This window comes from Brachionichthys hirsutus, chromosome 6 (assembly GCF_040956055.1).
Source record: "Brachionichthys hirsutus isolate HB-005 chromosome 6, CSIRO-AGI_Bhir_v1, whole genome shotgun sequence".
NCBI lineage: Eukaryota > Metazoa > Chordata > Actinopteri > Lophiiformes > Brachionichthyidae > Brachionichthys > Brachionichthys hirsutus.
The window spans coordinates 13,388,410-13,402,602 of NC_090902.1; the positions used below are offsets into that span (position 1 = coordinate 13,388,410).

Genomic DNA, 14,193 nt, shown 5'->3' on the forward strand with positions numbered 1-14,193 from the left:
GTGCATTGCTAAGATCGTGAATTTGGGTTGTAATTCATTAAACGCGAGGATAGAACACGGCCACTAGAGGGAGACAAATATCCAAATCGCGTGTCCTGAAGGGGCTCATTTTATTTTGAAATTAATGGAAAGAAATCCGATCGACAGCTAAGTGCTTTCTTATATAATTATACATTGTCGACAAAATCGCGAGAATACAAAGATCACGTACATTTATTTACATGTTCTGAAGTGTTTATTTGTTTGTTGTTTTATTTTGGATGTTCTTTAACGGAAGTGTTGTTACTGCAGCTAGCTAGCTATGCTCTATCGCTATCGCTAGCGCTGCTGGACGGTAGCTAAGCTAACACATTAAACTTGGAGAAACAGGTCATATGGGAAACAGTAACGTTAGCGGTCACTTTACTCTTCGATCGGGAACATTGCTGTTGTGAAAATTATGTCTGATTTGTCTTTGGGGATCAGGTATTCTTAACATTAGCCGTCGAGTGAAGGTTTGAGTGGCAGATATGGAGACTCGGGGAATTGGAGACATGTTTGACTTTCGTCGGTAAGTTAGCTAGCAGAAGCTACTGTTAACCTTGAGCTAACTTTAAGTCGCTCGCTGTCGGAAGAGTGATCTTCTTGCTCGTTGTGAGAAGCGGAACAATGTCGTGAGACATCTTTCGCTGGTTTGCTATTATATATTACCGCTGGGCGTCAAACCAGTACTAAGCAGGCAGCTAGCTAGCTAGCTAGCTAGCCAGCGTGGCTAGTTAACGCAGCAGACACTCTGTATTGCTGCTAACTTTTATTATGCAGCTGAGTGCGACGTGATCGTAATGTTGCCCATCCGAAAACAACACCTCTCTTCTCTAATATATGTTCATGTTTTTTTTTTTGTAGTTCCCATCGTGTCGAAAAAGCAGAGATGAGACCTGTGCGAATATTTCATATTTGAGATTGTGCCTTTATAATGTGCACCGAAGAAATTGAATCACAATTTATGCCAAATTGAAAATCTGTAGATGCACGTTGCGTTGTGGGATTATAGGAACACGTAGTTTAATATTGCAGCATTACATCACAGGATCTCAGCCAATGAAGTCAAAGCACGTGTTGTGTAGAGAACAAAAGCAGCAGATTAAATTCAGAATAACTCTAAATGACAGACTGCTGAAGGCTAAGATAACTTTATTTGTAGTCGGAGAAGTGTTTTTTTTATTACTTTTATTAGCCAGGTAAATCAGATGAGAACAGTTCTCATTTATAATGACGCTCCTGGCAAATTTACAGTGAATTCTTGAATTGTAAGATCAACTTGCAAATGAAACTGTTCAAGCCCCAAGGTTTTTTTCTTTCCTCACATGGACGTGTTTGTTCATTATAAAATATGATAACAGTCCTTCAAATTAAATGGAAAATCCACAGATTTTGTGGAAACAAAATATGATATCCAATTGTTTATTCTGTGTATTGGTAAAAGATGGGATGAACTCATTGCTGTATACAAATGGCTCATGCTTGGATTTTCTAATTCTGTCTCTGTCTTGTATGTTTAGTATGTTTCACATCGTCATGTTCTCATCAACGGAAATATTTCACCTGTTTGTTTCATAAACGGCGTGTAAAAAACATTTACATCTCTGATTTCTGTTCTTGTACAGGTTTCCCAAAGATGCCGTTGTTCTCCTCCTTTTGCTGGTTTATTTTCCAGTTGGCGTCTGTTTGATGCTGATTCGGATTTCCGTTGGACTTCATGTGTTCTTAGTCAGCTGTGCACTTCCAGAAAGTTTTGTTAGAAGGCAAGTATTCCAGAGTATTAGCAACCCCATGAATTCTGGATATGACTCTTATGATCATATGCATTGTTGGGGCAGCTGTAACTGTCAAACTAAATTTGAATAATAGCCAAAATTATTCACTACAAAGGAAGAATGAAAGCCGATTAAATCAATTGAATATTTCTCTAGTGGTGAAATTAGTCCATATCCTTTTTGAATAACCAGTAATTTAACAGGGTGTGTAGATAAACATTTAACAACACAGTTATTCCAAGCAAATCCTCAGCTCATTCGGGTATAAATGGTGCTAACACGCACCATGTAATACATGACAGTAAAAATAATTGCAGATTAGCTTTTTGGCTCGATTAAATCGAGCACATGAAATAATGTTATGCGATTAAAGTGCGTTACTGCCCGATATATTTGGTGTACTTGTGCGTTAGATGGTGGCCTTGCGTATACGAGTCAAGGCTCTCGGTAATTTTGGTTTAAATAAAGTTGATGACTAGAATGTTAGGCAAAAAAACATTAAATTTAGACAGTATATGTAAATAGCGTCGCTGTAGAACGAGAAACGCAAGCTAAACATCCCGTGCGACAGTTATTAGGACTGATTCGCTGCATGCTGATATAATGATGCCGCTGTTCACACCCGCCTTCTTTCTCCTAGATGTATTGTTAGGATTATGTGCTCAGTCCTGGGGATGCATGTGAGGCAGACGAACCCTCGCTCCAGAGACCGCAGCACCAAGCTGTACACGAGCAATCATGTGACTGAGTTCGACCACAACGTCCTCAACCTTCTGACCCCCTGCAATACCGTGAGTGTCAACTTAAAACGTTCTCTTTGCTAAACTACGTCGTTTATTTCACATTCATAAGGGTGCTACCCTGCTTCCTTTAGCTAGTTGCATTAGAACAGAACAGGAAGTGCTGCATGTTTGGCATGCAGGCTATTGTCTGCAGACGGAGGAGAGGAGGTGTGAAGGATGAGTGTAAGGCTAACATGCTAGGTGCGTTCAGATCCTCTTGATTTGGCCAGTGCTTACGGCGGTGTGCTGCTCGTTGAACACGATGAATGCGGCGGCGTTTCGCTTGCTGTGCGTCTTTGTCTTTGTTAGCCCCAGTTGGAAGGCTCCACCGGCTTCGTATGTTGGGCCAGAGGTTTCATGGAAATCCGTTCAGCATCTGGCCGAGAGGCGATAGGAGAGACTCTTCAGAGGTACTGTCTCGCCGACGGCACCCCACCTCTGCTCCTTTTTCCTGAGGAGGACACCACAAATGGCCGCAGTGGCCTGCTCAAGTTCAGGTTTGTGTTATCGAGAATTGCAGCACGTGTTCATGCATTTATGTCTCCTTCGTAGAATCAGATTGTACTTGTTGACATCGGGAATGTTTGCCTCCGTGCAGTTCCTGGCCTTTCTCCCTGACTGACTCCATTCAGCCTGTGGCCTTACGGGTGACCAGACCTCTGATTGCTCTGGTAAAGTTATCTGAACTTGATTTATTTTTCCCCAAACATTTTTTTAATTAACATTTCCAAATTGTAGATTATTGTCCAACAGTTAAATTAGGCCTTTTCCTCAACGTCGCACTTCTGAAAGATAGTAATAAATCACAGAGAACCTTTAGTATGATAAGATTTAATGTGTAAAATTATAATGATAATAGAGGAGAAATTACAATAATGGACAGAAAATCCGACGTTTCTGTTTTTGCAAAGGTGGTTTGTATCATTATTAAACTCAAATATTTAGTTCACTTAGGTACTCAAGGAAGTTAATTTGAGTAACTGCAGAGATTGCATTTTATAACTACCGTAATTGCTGAACTATTATGCGCACCTGTGAAAAAGCCGCACCCACTGAATTAAAATATATATATATTTTGTACTAAAATAAGCCGCACATATTCGTAAGCCACAAGTGCAATCAGATCCGTAACTTCGGGATAAGGATTGGCTCTAAGGGCTGGGTCGGTCGGGCTGGGGTGCGAAGCGGGGCTGGGCTCGAGCCGCGGCTGGGGGAGCAGTCGCCCCGTCGCCCTCCCGTCTCCACCCGTCGGAGGCTGCGCGGTGCGCGCGCCCGCCTGGCGGGGTGTCCCCGTCCCCCTTGCCCCCGTGCCCCTCATCCTCCGTCCGCGGGAGCGTGGTGCGGCAGGGGTGGGGACGCCCGGGAGGTCGAGGGGGTGGGTTCCTTCCCCGCTACGCGGCGCGTCCGACGCTGCGTAGCGGATGGCGGACAGGCGGCGGGGACCGGGTACGGCGGTCCGGCGGCGGCGACTCTGGACGAGCGCCGGGCGCTTCTCGCGGATCTCCCCAGCTACGCGCAAGCGGGGCTTTCCCTCCGGGCGGGCGGGCGTTAATTTTGTAACGAAAATAAATAGGCTTCAACGAAACACGGCTCGTAACGAAAGTGGGAAAATATACGTAAATTTGCCGCGTCGTTGCATAAACCGCAGGGTTCAAAATATTGGAAAAAAGTAGCGGCTTGTACACCGGGAATTACGGTAACAGTTCTTAAATCCAGTTAATGAATCTTTGTTTGTTGATCGTTTTCCAAGGGAGTGCAATGGTTGAAGTATCGTCAAACTGGGCTCCAGAGCAGCAGGATGTTCCCTGGGTGTAAAGCGGTGAAGCTAAAATGAGCATCGTAGGGTCCAGCGTCAACTGTAGGCCCAGCAGGCTCTCTAGAACTTGTTGAACCGTCCTCTGAGAGCATCATTCTGCTCTCCTCACTTAATACGAGGTCCAGGATGGCCCTTTTATTCTTAGTAGCATCTCCTCTTCAGCCGATTGCGTTGGGTTAGGGTTAAACAGTGTTGGCTGCTCGTGCCGCTGCGTCCCAGTCCTCGGAGAGAAGGTCTTCCTTTCGGTCCGCTGTCCCGGCGTTAGGCTTTAGTGGAGACGACTCGGAGGACGCCTCCCCCAGAAGATTGTTTAGTTTCTGTTAACAAGATGGACAACGGGGGATCGACAAATGCTGCTTTGGGAATGTATGAACACAACAGTAGGTATTTTGGGCAATTGACTCCTGAATACGAACGGTTTCTGTTCGGATGAGTGGCAAATGTCGCCTCCATTATTCCACGAGATCTTGTGATCGCACGTTGAACGTAGGACAGAAATAGAGTTCAGGGGTCAAATTCAGTAAATGACTAAAACCGGATTGTTTCTTTGCTGTCTGAGATGTGAAAGGGGGGAAGTGATGACAGAAGGTGGTACACAATGTGTGTGTCGACACACTGAAAATGAAATGTGGCCCGTGCTGAAAGAAAATCTATTGTCACAGGAAACATTCCCAGCAAAGGAAAATGAGTGCGTGATTTATTTATTTTCCTTTAAGTATCGAGAAGATGGGGTCGTGGCCTGCTAGAATCCAATCCATCCGTCCATCGGATGCAGCAGCGGTTGAAGTCCAGCTCGGACGGATGTAGTTGGAATGAATGCTACTCTACGTTGACATATAATCACTTGTATTACTTGTCTGTCCACAGAACACGCCCGAGTCCGGCTGGCTGATGGAGCTCTTGTGGACATTTTTTGTTCCATGTACAGTGTATCATGTAAGGTACTAAATAATTTGTCACTTCTTTGCATTTGTATTTGACATTTTGCAGCAGAATGCGCGAATAGCCTGGGGGTGTAGTTTATTTTCTTTTCACTCTGAAGCTGTCCTGTGCAGATGTGAGCGAGGTAAACTCCATTCCACTGAGGACAAGCGAACGAAAGGGGAAGAAAACCCTGTTTGTGTAAACGGGAGCTTTGGCCATTCATGTTGATCAATGGCCGTGAAACCAAACAGCTTCCTCCTTCTTCTTCTTTCAGTTCAGATTAATCTCCTCGGTTTCTTTTCATCTTTTCGGTCGCCGTCATATTTTCATATCTTGTTTTATTCCCGTGTCAGCTGGCTCCCACCGGTATCCAGACAGGAGGGCGAGTCCACCGCGGAGTTCGCCAACAAAGTTCAGGAGGTGAGGCTGGTGTGTTTAAACTCATGAATGGATCCATAAAGGGGAGCAGCACCCCAAACAAGGCCGGGTTTGGGTGTGTTAGGAGCTAAACCTACGTGGAACGTGGCCAGTTAAAAATAAGAATCCACTAATCATTCAGAAAATCCAGCGGCAAGCCGATAGATCTAGAATGCGATCAAGCAGCCGTTCCCATCTGACTAAGCAGCATGAATCTTTTTAATGTTGCTTCTCAGTCATCTTCAAACGTCAGAACACACAACGTTCTGCTGTTCACGAGGTTCCGACACAGATTATCAACCAAAGACTTTTCTGTCTCGCCTAATCTGAGTACGTTCTCTAGCAACAGCTGGGCAGATGGTTCCGTAAAGACTCTTCTGTACAAGCTTACAGGTTCTTAACAGTTTATGCTTCAAAAGAACTACTAACGGCAGCGCCGCTAGCCAGCCCGAACACTCTGACCACTAAGTAAAGGACCGGTGGGCATGCTGTTCCTGTCAGTACTATTTTATATCATCTACACATTCAGAATTGTTCAAAGACAACAAAAAATATTTCAAACCTGAAGCTTTATTGGTTCATAGACTTAAAAAAAAAAAAAAATAGCAGCACATTTTCCCTAAGAGCCGCTTCCTGTCTCTGGCAGGAAGCGGCTTTAATGAACTTTGTGTCCCTCCATAGTTCTCTAGAAGCAGAACCGTGTCTGCTGTCGTGCTAAGCTAAGGGTTTGCCTTTCGTGCGTCTTTAATTTCAGCTGCTCGCCGGGGAACTTGGTTTGGTCTCGACCAAGATCACTAAAGCTGACAAAGCAGAGTACGTCAAAAGGAAACGACACGCCGCACCACAGGCGGGCGCAAGTAAGTCCGAGGACAAACACTGCAGGATGGAGGAGAGTTGTTGTTGTTTATTTGTTGCTTTTTCTCTCCTTCAGGCGTCAGACCTTCATCCATTGGCCTTGGATTCATGGTCCAGAGTTTGGGCACAGATGAACGCAGGATGGCTAAAATGGCCCAGCAGGTGAAGGACGTGCTGCCTCACGTCCCGCTGAGCGTAATCACGAAGGAGTTGGGTAGGACCCGCATTCGTTTCCCGGTCTGCTCTGACGGACCTGCTCTTCCACCGGCCGCTCTGTTCATCCAGTTTGCAAAGAAACCTTTAGAAACTTAAAAGGGCATTTAAGTGACCTTGTAAGTGATTTAAATGTAGTTTTCTTGATTGCATGCAGCAAAAACCAATTGTGTCGACGGCACCATAACGAATCTGCTGGAGAATAAAGAGGAAACTCAGATGGAGGCAAGCGGGGCGTCAAATTTTGGGTCTTCTAGGAGCAGTTTCTATTCCTCTGGTCCTGCGCCCACCCCACAGGTTCGATGATGATGTGCCGCTTTTAAATAGGACATTTTAGTTCCTATGTTTTAATGGCGTCAAATTAATTGTTTGCCGGCTATGAGGCTTATTGTTTTGGGTTTTTATTGATTGTTCCATCTTCTTTTTATTTGCAGCCTGCTGCCAAATCTTTTGGGAAATCACCAGTTGACCGACATTTGTCTCTCCAGGACAGGAAAGATGCGTTGTATAATTTTGCAAGGAGGTGAGATTTTCTGGCCATTGGCAAAGTCACCGCATAATGAATACAGCATGAACACTTTTTATGTATTCTTGGAGTAAAAAAGAATTCATAACTTGTGGAATTAATTCTTCTATTAGTCTCATAACTTTTTTTATCACATATCTCGCGTCGTTGAGAATGCCTGTTCAAACTCATGTTCACGAGAGAGTCCAGAGAAAAGCCAGCGCTGCTTTATTTGGTCATGTCTGTCACTCAAAACCGACGCCACACGGACTCTGGTCCGTTTTAAAGCAGCACCAGACAAGAGTCTGGGGTATGAACTACCCAAGTACTGTATCAAGTTTAATCTTTAACAGCTCTGCAGTTTGCTTACCTAAGAATTTACATGATTTTTCTGCAAGGATCACACCTTTCAGCAGCAGCTTGATATTTTTCCTGTCCTTCACAGCTCTCGTTTTAACGTTGACTTAACTAGTCAAAGAGTCAACCTTTGCTTTTTAAATGAGCACATACAGAATTTCAAAAGTGATCCATGTCTCTATTTGTAAAGAAACATCTGCCAAACGTCTCCTCTGTTTTATGTTCTTATTCAAGGCGCTACATTGAGAAACATGGATTGGATCAAGAAGACAGTCACTGAGCGCTCTCTGGTCAAGCCTCCGTAGAAAACCTTTCAGAGAAGCTGTCTAATCAGGCATTTTAGATTCTGTGAACAGATTCTGTTCAAAGCAGATTGTCTTCATTGCAAATAAAGGAATTGAGAACATGTTGTATACCTTGATGGAATGGTGAATATGCATGTTTAATTCTTCATTCTGGCTGATGTGTAATTTTGATAACAATTTGTATTATGATCCACTGACTGTGAATCATTATTTATTTTTATAATGTCTGAGTCATCAATAAAAATAAAGTTCAGCTTGGTTGATGGTTCGTTGCATGTTTTGTCTCTTGAAATTGTAAATTCCATGGCTTGAGTCTCACCATAAATGTTACATAGACTGCTTTAACGCATCATTAAATCTACTGTATCTCTGGGTCTGTGAATCTCAGGGAGAGTTCCATGAATTTAATGGTCAAGAAGGTGAAGGAACAAGGAATATAAATCCTAAAAAATTAAAGGCGAGTGTGTCAGTTATTATTGGAACGAGTACTGCAGAATATTCCGTTTAGAACGCGTTTAGACGTGTTTACATAAAGACGCTTCGCTGTCGCAGAACTGCACGCCTGCGTCATAACAGCGGATGCGAAGCTGTATTATCCCACAGCACTTGAAGGCAGCTCCTCTCTACGCCGGACGTGACGTCTTCCTCCGGAAGACAGGCGGCTTCAGCTCGCGAGCGCGACGCGGTCCGTCCCGCTAAGAGGTTCAGGATGTCGGGTGTGGAAATGTCCGATGACTCTTTGGATAATAGACCGGAGCGCCAGTTTGATCCGGATTCCGAGGATCCCCTGGGAGACGCTTATTTCGCCGATCCGACTCCATATTTATTTTACAGGTATTTGTTCGTTTTCCGCTAAATCTTTGGACGCCAGCTCGTAAACAGCTGCGACCGGAACTCGCACGGCGGGTTTGTCCGGATAACGGCGCTGAGATGAACGTAAAACGTTGTGTTTATTGACGGGTTACTATTTCACATCTTTATTTAAAAAAAAGAGTGAAATTAGATTTTACCTTCGGGACGTTGAGCAGGCAGGGAATCCCCCCCATCCCCGTGTTTCTGTGTTTCAGAGACAGAAAGGAGTGGCTGGACCTGGATCCTGTTCCTCAGGATGATGGCCCGAATCCGGTGGTGAAGATCGCCTACTCTGAAAAGTGTAGGCTAAGATAAGAAGCGAACAACCCCGAGAACACGCTGATATTTGAGGTCAGGGTGTTGTTGGTGGGAGCCTGAAATAAGGCGCCTTCATTTCTTCTCACAGTTTCAGATGTCTATGACTATTTCCGCGCACTCCTGAAGAACGATGAGAAAAGCGAGCGAGCCTTTGCCTTGACAGCAGATGCCATCGACTTGAACGCTGCAAACTACACCGTGTGGTGAGCCTGCAGCCGGCGGGGGAACGTGGAGCACCAAGAGAGCGTTCTGCAGGCGCTTTGCACGACTTGAGTCCAAACAGAAACGTAATAATAATCTTCCATGTGACTCAACTGCTCAGGCACTACAGGCGAGTTCTCCTCCGAGCGCTGTCGAAGGACTTGAGCGAGGAGATGAGGTACATCACCGCCATCATTGAGGAGCAGCCCAAAAACTACCAGGTCTGGTGAGTGCTGGGAAAGTCACGTGTCGATGCAGCCGTTACTGCAGAACGTAATTATATGTATGGATCATAGTATTTAAGACGATCTGGTTTCTTTCTTTTTTTGTTAACATATGATTGCAGTTTCCATTGCAGCTACGCGTCTTGACACCAAAGTACGCACAGATGGTTTGTCATGCTAAACTACGCAGCGTATCTGGGCTTAACTAAACACCAGAACCTTCTTTTCCCGTGGGACCCCACTGCGTTTCAACGACACTCGTCTGATTTCACCTGAAATGATGCGACTCTGCAGCTCGGATTAAGGAATATTCTGGAATCACAAATTTGTTCTACTTTAATGTTGTCAAATAATACGAGCTGAAAATGATTTTTTTTTTTATTATTTACTCATCCCCCCCCGTGGCAACATCTGTATTGACTGTTTGTTCAGTGAGCCCCACCTCAAATTAAATCCTGCTTGTACTCAAAGGGCGGAGTACTTCCCTCCCTAATTAGCTCTAGTTACGGTTGCATTTGTATGCATATTTGTACACTTGTACTTGTACAAATATGAGCGTGTTGCGTGGTGGCCTTATCCCAGCATTTACCGCTGCGTCGTCGGTCCTTGGTTGCAGGTCTGCACTGATAATAAAATGATTCATATGTGACCAAAACTCGTCTTGTGAAACCTCCTTCCAGGCACCACCGGCGTATGGTGATTGAGTGGCTGAACGACCCGTCAGAAGAGCTGGACTTCATTGCAGTCATCCTCAGCCAAGATGCAAAGAACTACCACGCCTGGCAGCACAGGCAGTGGGTCATCCAGGTAGGCGTGGGGGGCGTTGCAGGGCCACCGCTATAAACCCTAAATGGTTGCATAAACGAATATCTTCTTTGTACGTCCAGGAGTACAAACTGTGGGACGGAGAGCTGGAGTATGTGGAGAAGCTCTTGGAAGAAGATGTGAGGAATAACTCCGCGTGGAACCAGAGGCATTTTGTCATTTCTCACACCACAGGCTTCTCTGATCCGGCCGTGCTGGAGAGAGAGATTCAGTAAGTGCTCCTCCTGAACCCTGAACATCTGGATACAAGGTTATCCTGCACCTTTCAAAGCCAGTGTTTCATGGGAATATGCTCTTGCATGATAATCAGAATTTCCTGTATTTGCTGTTTGAACAATTTGTATGACTTGTGTTTATTTCTCTCTCTCTCTGGAGCGGTTCAGTAAAACTGCAGGCGTTTTCTGCTGCATACATCCGACGGCTTTTTTCTGTGTTTAAGGTACTGTCTGACCCAGATCAGGAAAGCTCCCCACAATGAAAGCGTGTGGAACTATTTGAAAGGGTAAGATGTATCCCCTCAGATTTTCTTCTCCACATCTACGAGGAGCACAAGTAAAAAAATACTTTCTGCATCTGTTCATGACTGAAGTTCTACAGCCTGATCAAATCGAGCTACAAGTGATCAAAACAATCCGTGAAAGCGTTACTAGAAATAGGAAACTTCACTGATCGTGTGCCCCCCCCCTCCCCCTCAAGGATGCTGCAAGACAGAGGTCTGTCGTCTCAGCCAGGCCTGCTGGAGAAGGTCCTGGAGATGAAGGACACTCACTGTTCATCTTATCTTCTGGCGTTCCTGTTTGATTGTTACGAGGACAAACTGGAGAACGGCGACCAAAAAGAGAATGTGGAGGCAGAGGAGCAGAAAGAAACTTTAAGAAAGGCTCTAGAGGTAAGATTTTAGTTCATGGAAAATACAGTTTATTTATTTTTTTACACCCTGCAATGCTCAGATCGACAGCTCTAATTGTTCCTCTTTGCTCCCAATAAATGTCTTACTTCCTGATAGGTCAGGGAAAGATCGGGTTCCATTTATTTAGTGAACTCTAAACATCGCTGCTTTCTGACCCTTCTCGTCTAGATATGTCGACTTCTGGCGCTGGAGAAGGACACCATCCGTAAGGAGTACTGGCTGTTCTTGGAGCGTTCCGTAAAGAGCAAATATGGAAGCGGAGCTCCTGCTGACGATCCTGCAGTCGCAACATCTGGACAGCAGGAGATGAGATAGTCCACCAGGAGCTTGGCACCCCCCCCCCCCCCACCCCCTGCATCAGTGCCGCGGTGGAATCAGCCCACGCCGTCAGACGTCGCTGTTAACGGCTCCAATGTGTTGGTTTCATCCTAATGAGATTACTAATAAAGTCCTCACAAAAGTCTTGCTGTTGTCTAAGTTGTAGGAATAACAAATAACTCGATTTAGGCCTTTAAATTATACTTATTGTACCAAAATAAACTCTTGTAACATTTAATTTAATCATTTCATTAGGACATAAAGGTCTGATTTCGTGTGGACAAAAGCATGGTTACGTCCAAAAATAACGTCCAGTAGAAATGATGCTTTATTTTGATTACAGACGCTACAGTAAGATCAGAACATAAAACTGCTCCCCATGGCGCTGATGAGCCACGAGTGGGTCTGCAGTTCAAGCTCAATGTCTGGACTGGACTTGATGGTGGATTCACACATCGCCAGAGAAAGCGACCAGCAGGAGCGTTCAGACACTTTCAAGGCTCCGGTGATGCTGACGGGACGTTTTTTAGCTCCGTGACGAGGCTTACGATCGATTACTGTGTTCATGTAAACTCACTCCTCTTGTAACTCTCAGAAAATACTGATGCAAGGAAATGGGAAGGAAGAAGGATGATGCAAGTCAAGACGAAAGTGTGCAGCAACAGAGCGGGTTTGAAAGGATTCCTCCGGCATTAAAGGAGAGGAGATGATCGTCGTCTGATCGTCTCCTCATAGCTTTCCTTTTCTTGTCCATCTTCAGGTCAGCTGCTGTAAATGAGCCACCTTCTCGTTATTGGGTCGTTTGTGAGGGAGCGACCGCTCGCATCACATGCGTCCACACACACACACACACACACACATTCATGGCCTGGGCTCCCTCAGCTGGGGAAGTGGGTTTACTCCGCTCGATGCAGCTGCTTCTACTTCTGCTGGCACTACAACACAATCGAGGCCTCCAGCTTCCAGCCGAGCCGTTGGTTTGCCAACAATGTGTGATTACAGCTTCTGTAAATAAACCTCGACGTGCAGAACGACGGAGCGTGAGGGGAAATGACGTGACCGCTTTAGTCTAGTAAACAATCTCAGTGTGAAAGAACCAACATCCTGTTATGTAAAGCAATTCAGCTTGAGTCGATCTGCAGAAAACACTTTGTTGGGAAACGACTTGTAGTCCAAGCTGATGAGGGAGGGAAACGACTTGTAGTCCAAGCTGATGAGGGAATTTGGACCTTTGGCAACGCTTTTTTTGTCAGATAAGAGATCAGGTGTCTCTTTAGACGAGGGCAGGACAGAATACGGTCAGGAGCGAATCGGTTGGTGAGACAGACGCCGTCTCGCTGTTCAGGAGTCGACTAAAGGCTTTCCTTTTGAACAAAGCTTATAGTTAATCGATACAGTAATCAATATGCTTTCATAGGCCGGCACCGGTGGCATAACCTCCTATGACACGCTGAGCTCCTCCCTCTCTCTCTGGTTATTCATCTTATAAATATATGTCAGTAACCTCTCTCTCTCTGTCTGTCCCTCTGTCTGTCTCTCAGTCTGCAGGTCCTTCTGTCCGTGGCGTTGCAGAACTCTGATGTCCCCATCGCTATATAGCATTAGCATGTGTAGTTTTACATAGCAGCTCTTTCCTCAGTGGCTTGCTCAGCAGCCTGTATGTTAAGTTACTTTTTTATCTGCTCCTGCTCTCTGTCTCTCTATCACTTTCTCTCCCTCTCTTGGTTTTGGACTCTTCTCCTTACCCGTCCTTGTCTCTGTCTCTCCTTCTCTGTCTCTCTACCGCTCTCTCGCTCCTTCTCCTCCTTCTCAACCCAACCGGTCAAGACAGATGGCCCGCCCACCATGAGCTTTAGGTTCTGTCCAAGGTTTCTGCCTGTTAAATGAAAGTTTTTTCCTCGTCACCATGCTCTTTTGGGTCAAGCTGGGTTCTGTCTGTCCCTGCTAATCCTGTAAAGTGCCTTGAGATAACTTTCCGTTTTGATCTGGCGCTATGGAAATAAAAGTGAATTGAACGAACCACAGAGGAGACGTTGTGTAATTAAAGCGCTAATCAAACGAAGCTATTCAAGCATCAGCAGCACATGTGCTCCGTTTGCCCTGCAGTCTGCTGCCATTTATTACAGGTGATAGGCCGCAGCCTCTCGGAGGTCTGGGATCCTTCTGGGACATCTGCCACCGCTCCCGTCACAAAGGCGTGCGATGACATTTAAGAATCCACTCAGGCATAGTGGATTAACAGGAAAGAGCCGGATGGGCTCCAGCCCAGTTCTGAGACATCTGTTCCTTATAAATGGTGTAGAAGCAGTCAATCCTGTGTGGGAACCTGTTTTTGTTTTTTACACTGAGAAGCAAGAGCGTTGATCCCAGAACCCCACAGCGCATGCACAATTTCTGAGATGGCACATATTTGCATAAATACTTGTATCCTCACATTCTAATTTAACATAAAACAGACAGTAGATCTCAGGATCAAGAGGCTCATTTGGAGCGAGCAGCGGACTAACTGATGAACCCATGTGGGAATTTCAAACTGTATCGACATCGACCCTTTTTTGGAAGCGTTTAAACGGCT

General features: G+C 45.2%; 2 protein-coding genes across 3 annotated transcripts; both read left to right on the plus strand.

The window, feature by feature from the left end:
- The first annotated feature begins 319 nt into the window (after positions 1-319).
- aup1 (AUP1 lipid droplet regulating VLDL assembly factor) lies at positions 320-8,219 on the plus strand. Of its 2 annotated transcripts, none has more exons than XM_068740414.1 (12): positions 320-550; positions 1,647-1,784; positions 2,437-2,587; positions 2,888-3,075; positions 3,177-3,249; positions 5,262-5,335; positions 5,672-5,738; positions 6,490-6,596; positions 6,662-6,804; positions 6,961-7,100; positions 7,238-7,326; positions 7,900-8,219. In XM_068740414.1, the coding sequence occupies exons 1-12, from the start codon at positions 510-512 to the stop codon at positions 7,943-7,945; spliced, it is 1,257 nt and encodes a 418-aa protein (XP_068596515.1). In that variant the 5' UTR covers positions 320-509; the 3' UTR covers positions 7,946-8,219. The 2 variants fall into 2 exon arrangements, with proteins under 2 accessions (XP_068596515.1, XP_068596514.1); XM_068740413.1 differs by having other exon boundaries at positions 6,490-6,592; positions 6,667-6,804.
- A 453-nt stretch (positions 8,220-8,672) lies between these two features.
- fnta (farnesyltransferase, CAAX box, subunit alpha) lies at positions 8,673-11,757 on the plus strand. Its single transcript, XM_068740500.1, has 9 exons — positions 8,673-8,804; positions 9,038-9,123; positions 9,229-9,343; positions 9,463-9,567; positions 10,246-10,372; positions 10,453-10,601; positions 10,830-10,892; positions 11,087-11,279; positions 11,469-11,757. Exons 1-9 carry the CDS (start codon positions 8,680-8,682, stop codon positions 11,613-11,615), a joined length of 1,110 nt encoding a protein of 369 aa, XP_068596601.1. The 5' UTR covers positions 8,673-8,679; the 3' UTR covers positions 11,616-11,757.
- Positions 11,758-14,193: the final 2,436 nt, after the last annotated feature.

What these genes read in the sequence shown, in the direction of transcription:
- aup1 (XM_068740414.1), top strand. Translation starts at nt 510, where the DNA reads ATGGAGACTCGGGGAATTGGAGACATGTTTGACTTTCGTCG. An exon ending in TCGCCAACAAAGTTCAGGAG is followed by an intron (nt 5,739 to 6,489) that starts GTGAGGCTGGTG and finishes CTTTAATTTCAG; the next exon opens with CTGCTCGCCGGGGAACTTGG. An exon ending in CGTAATCACGAAGGAGTTGG is followed by an intron (nt 6,805 to 6,960) that starts GTAGGACCCGCA and finishes GATTGCATGCAG; the next exon opens with CAAAAACCAATTGTGTCGAC.
- fnta (XM_068740500.1), top strand. Translation starts at nt 8,680, where the DNA reads ATGTCGGGTGTGGAAATGTCCGATGACTCTTTGGATAATAGACCGGAG. An exon ending in CCCAAAAACTACCAGGTCTG is followed by an intron (nt 9,568 to 10,245) that starts GTGAGTGCTGGG and finishes ACCTCCTTCCAG; the next exon opens with GCACCACCGGCGTATGGTGA. An exon ending in GTGCTGGAGAGAGAGATTCA is followed by an intron (nt 10,602 to 10,829) that starts GTAAGTGCTCCT and finishes TCTGTGTTTAAG; the next exon opens with GTACTGTCTGACCCAGATCA.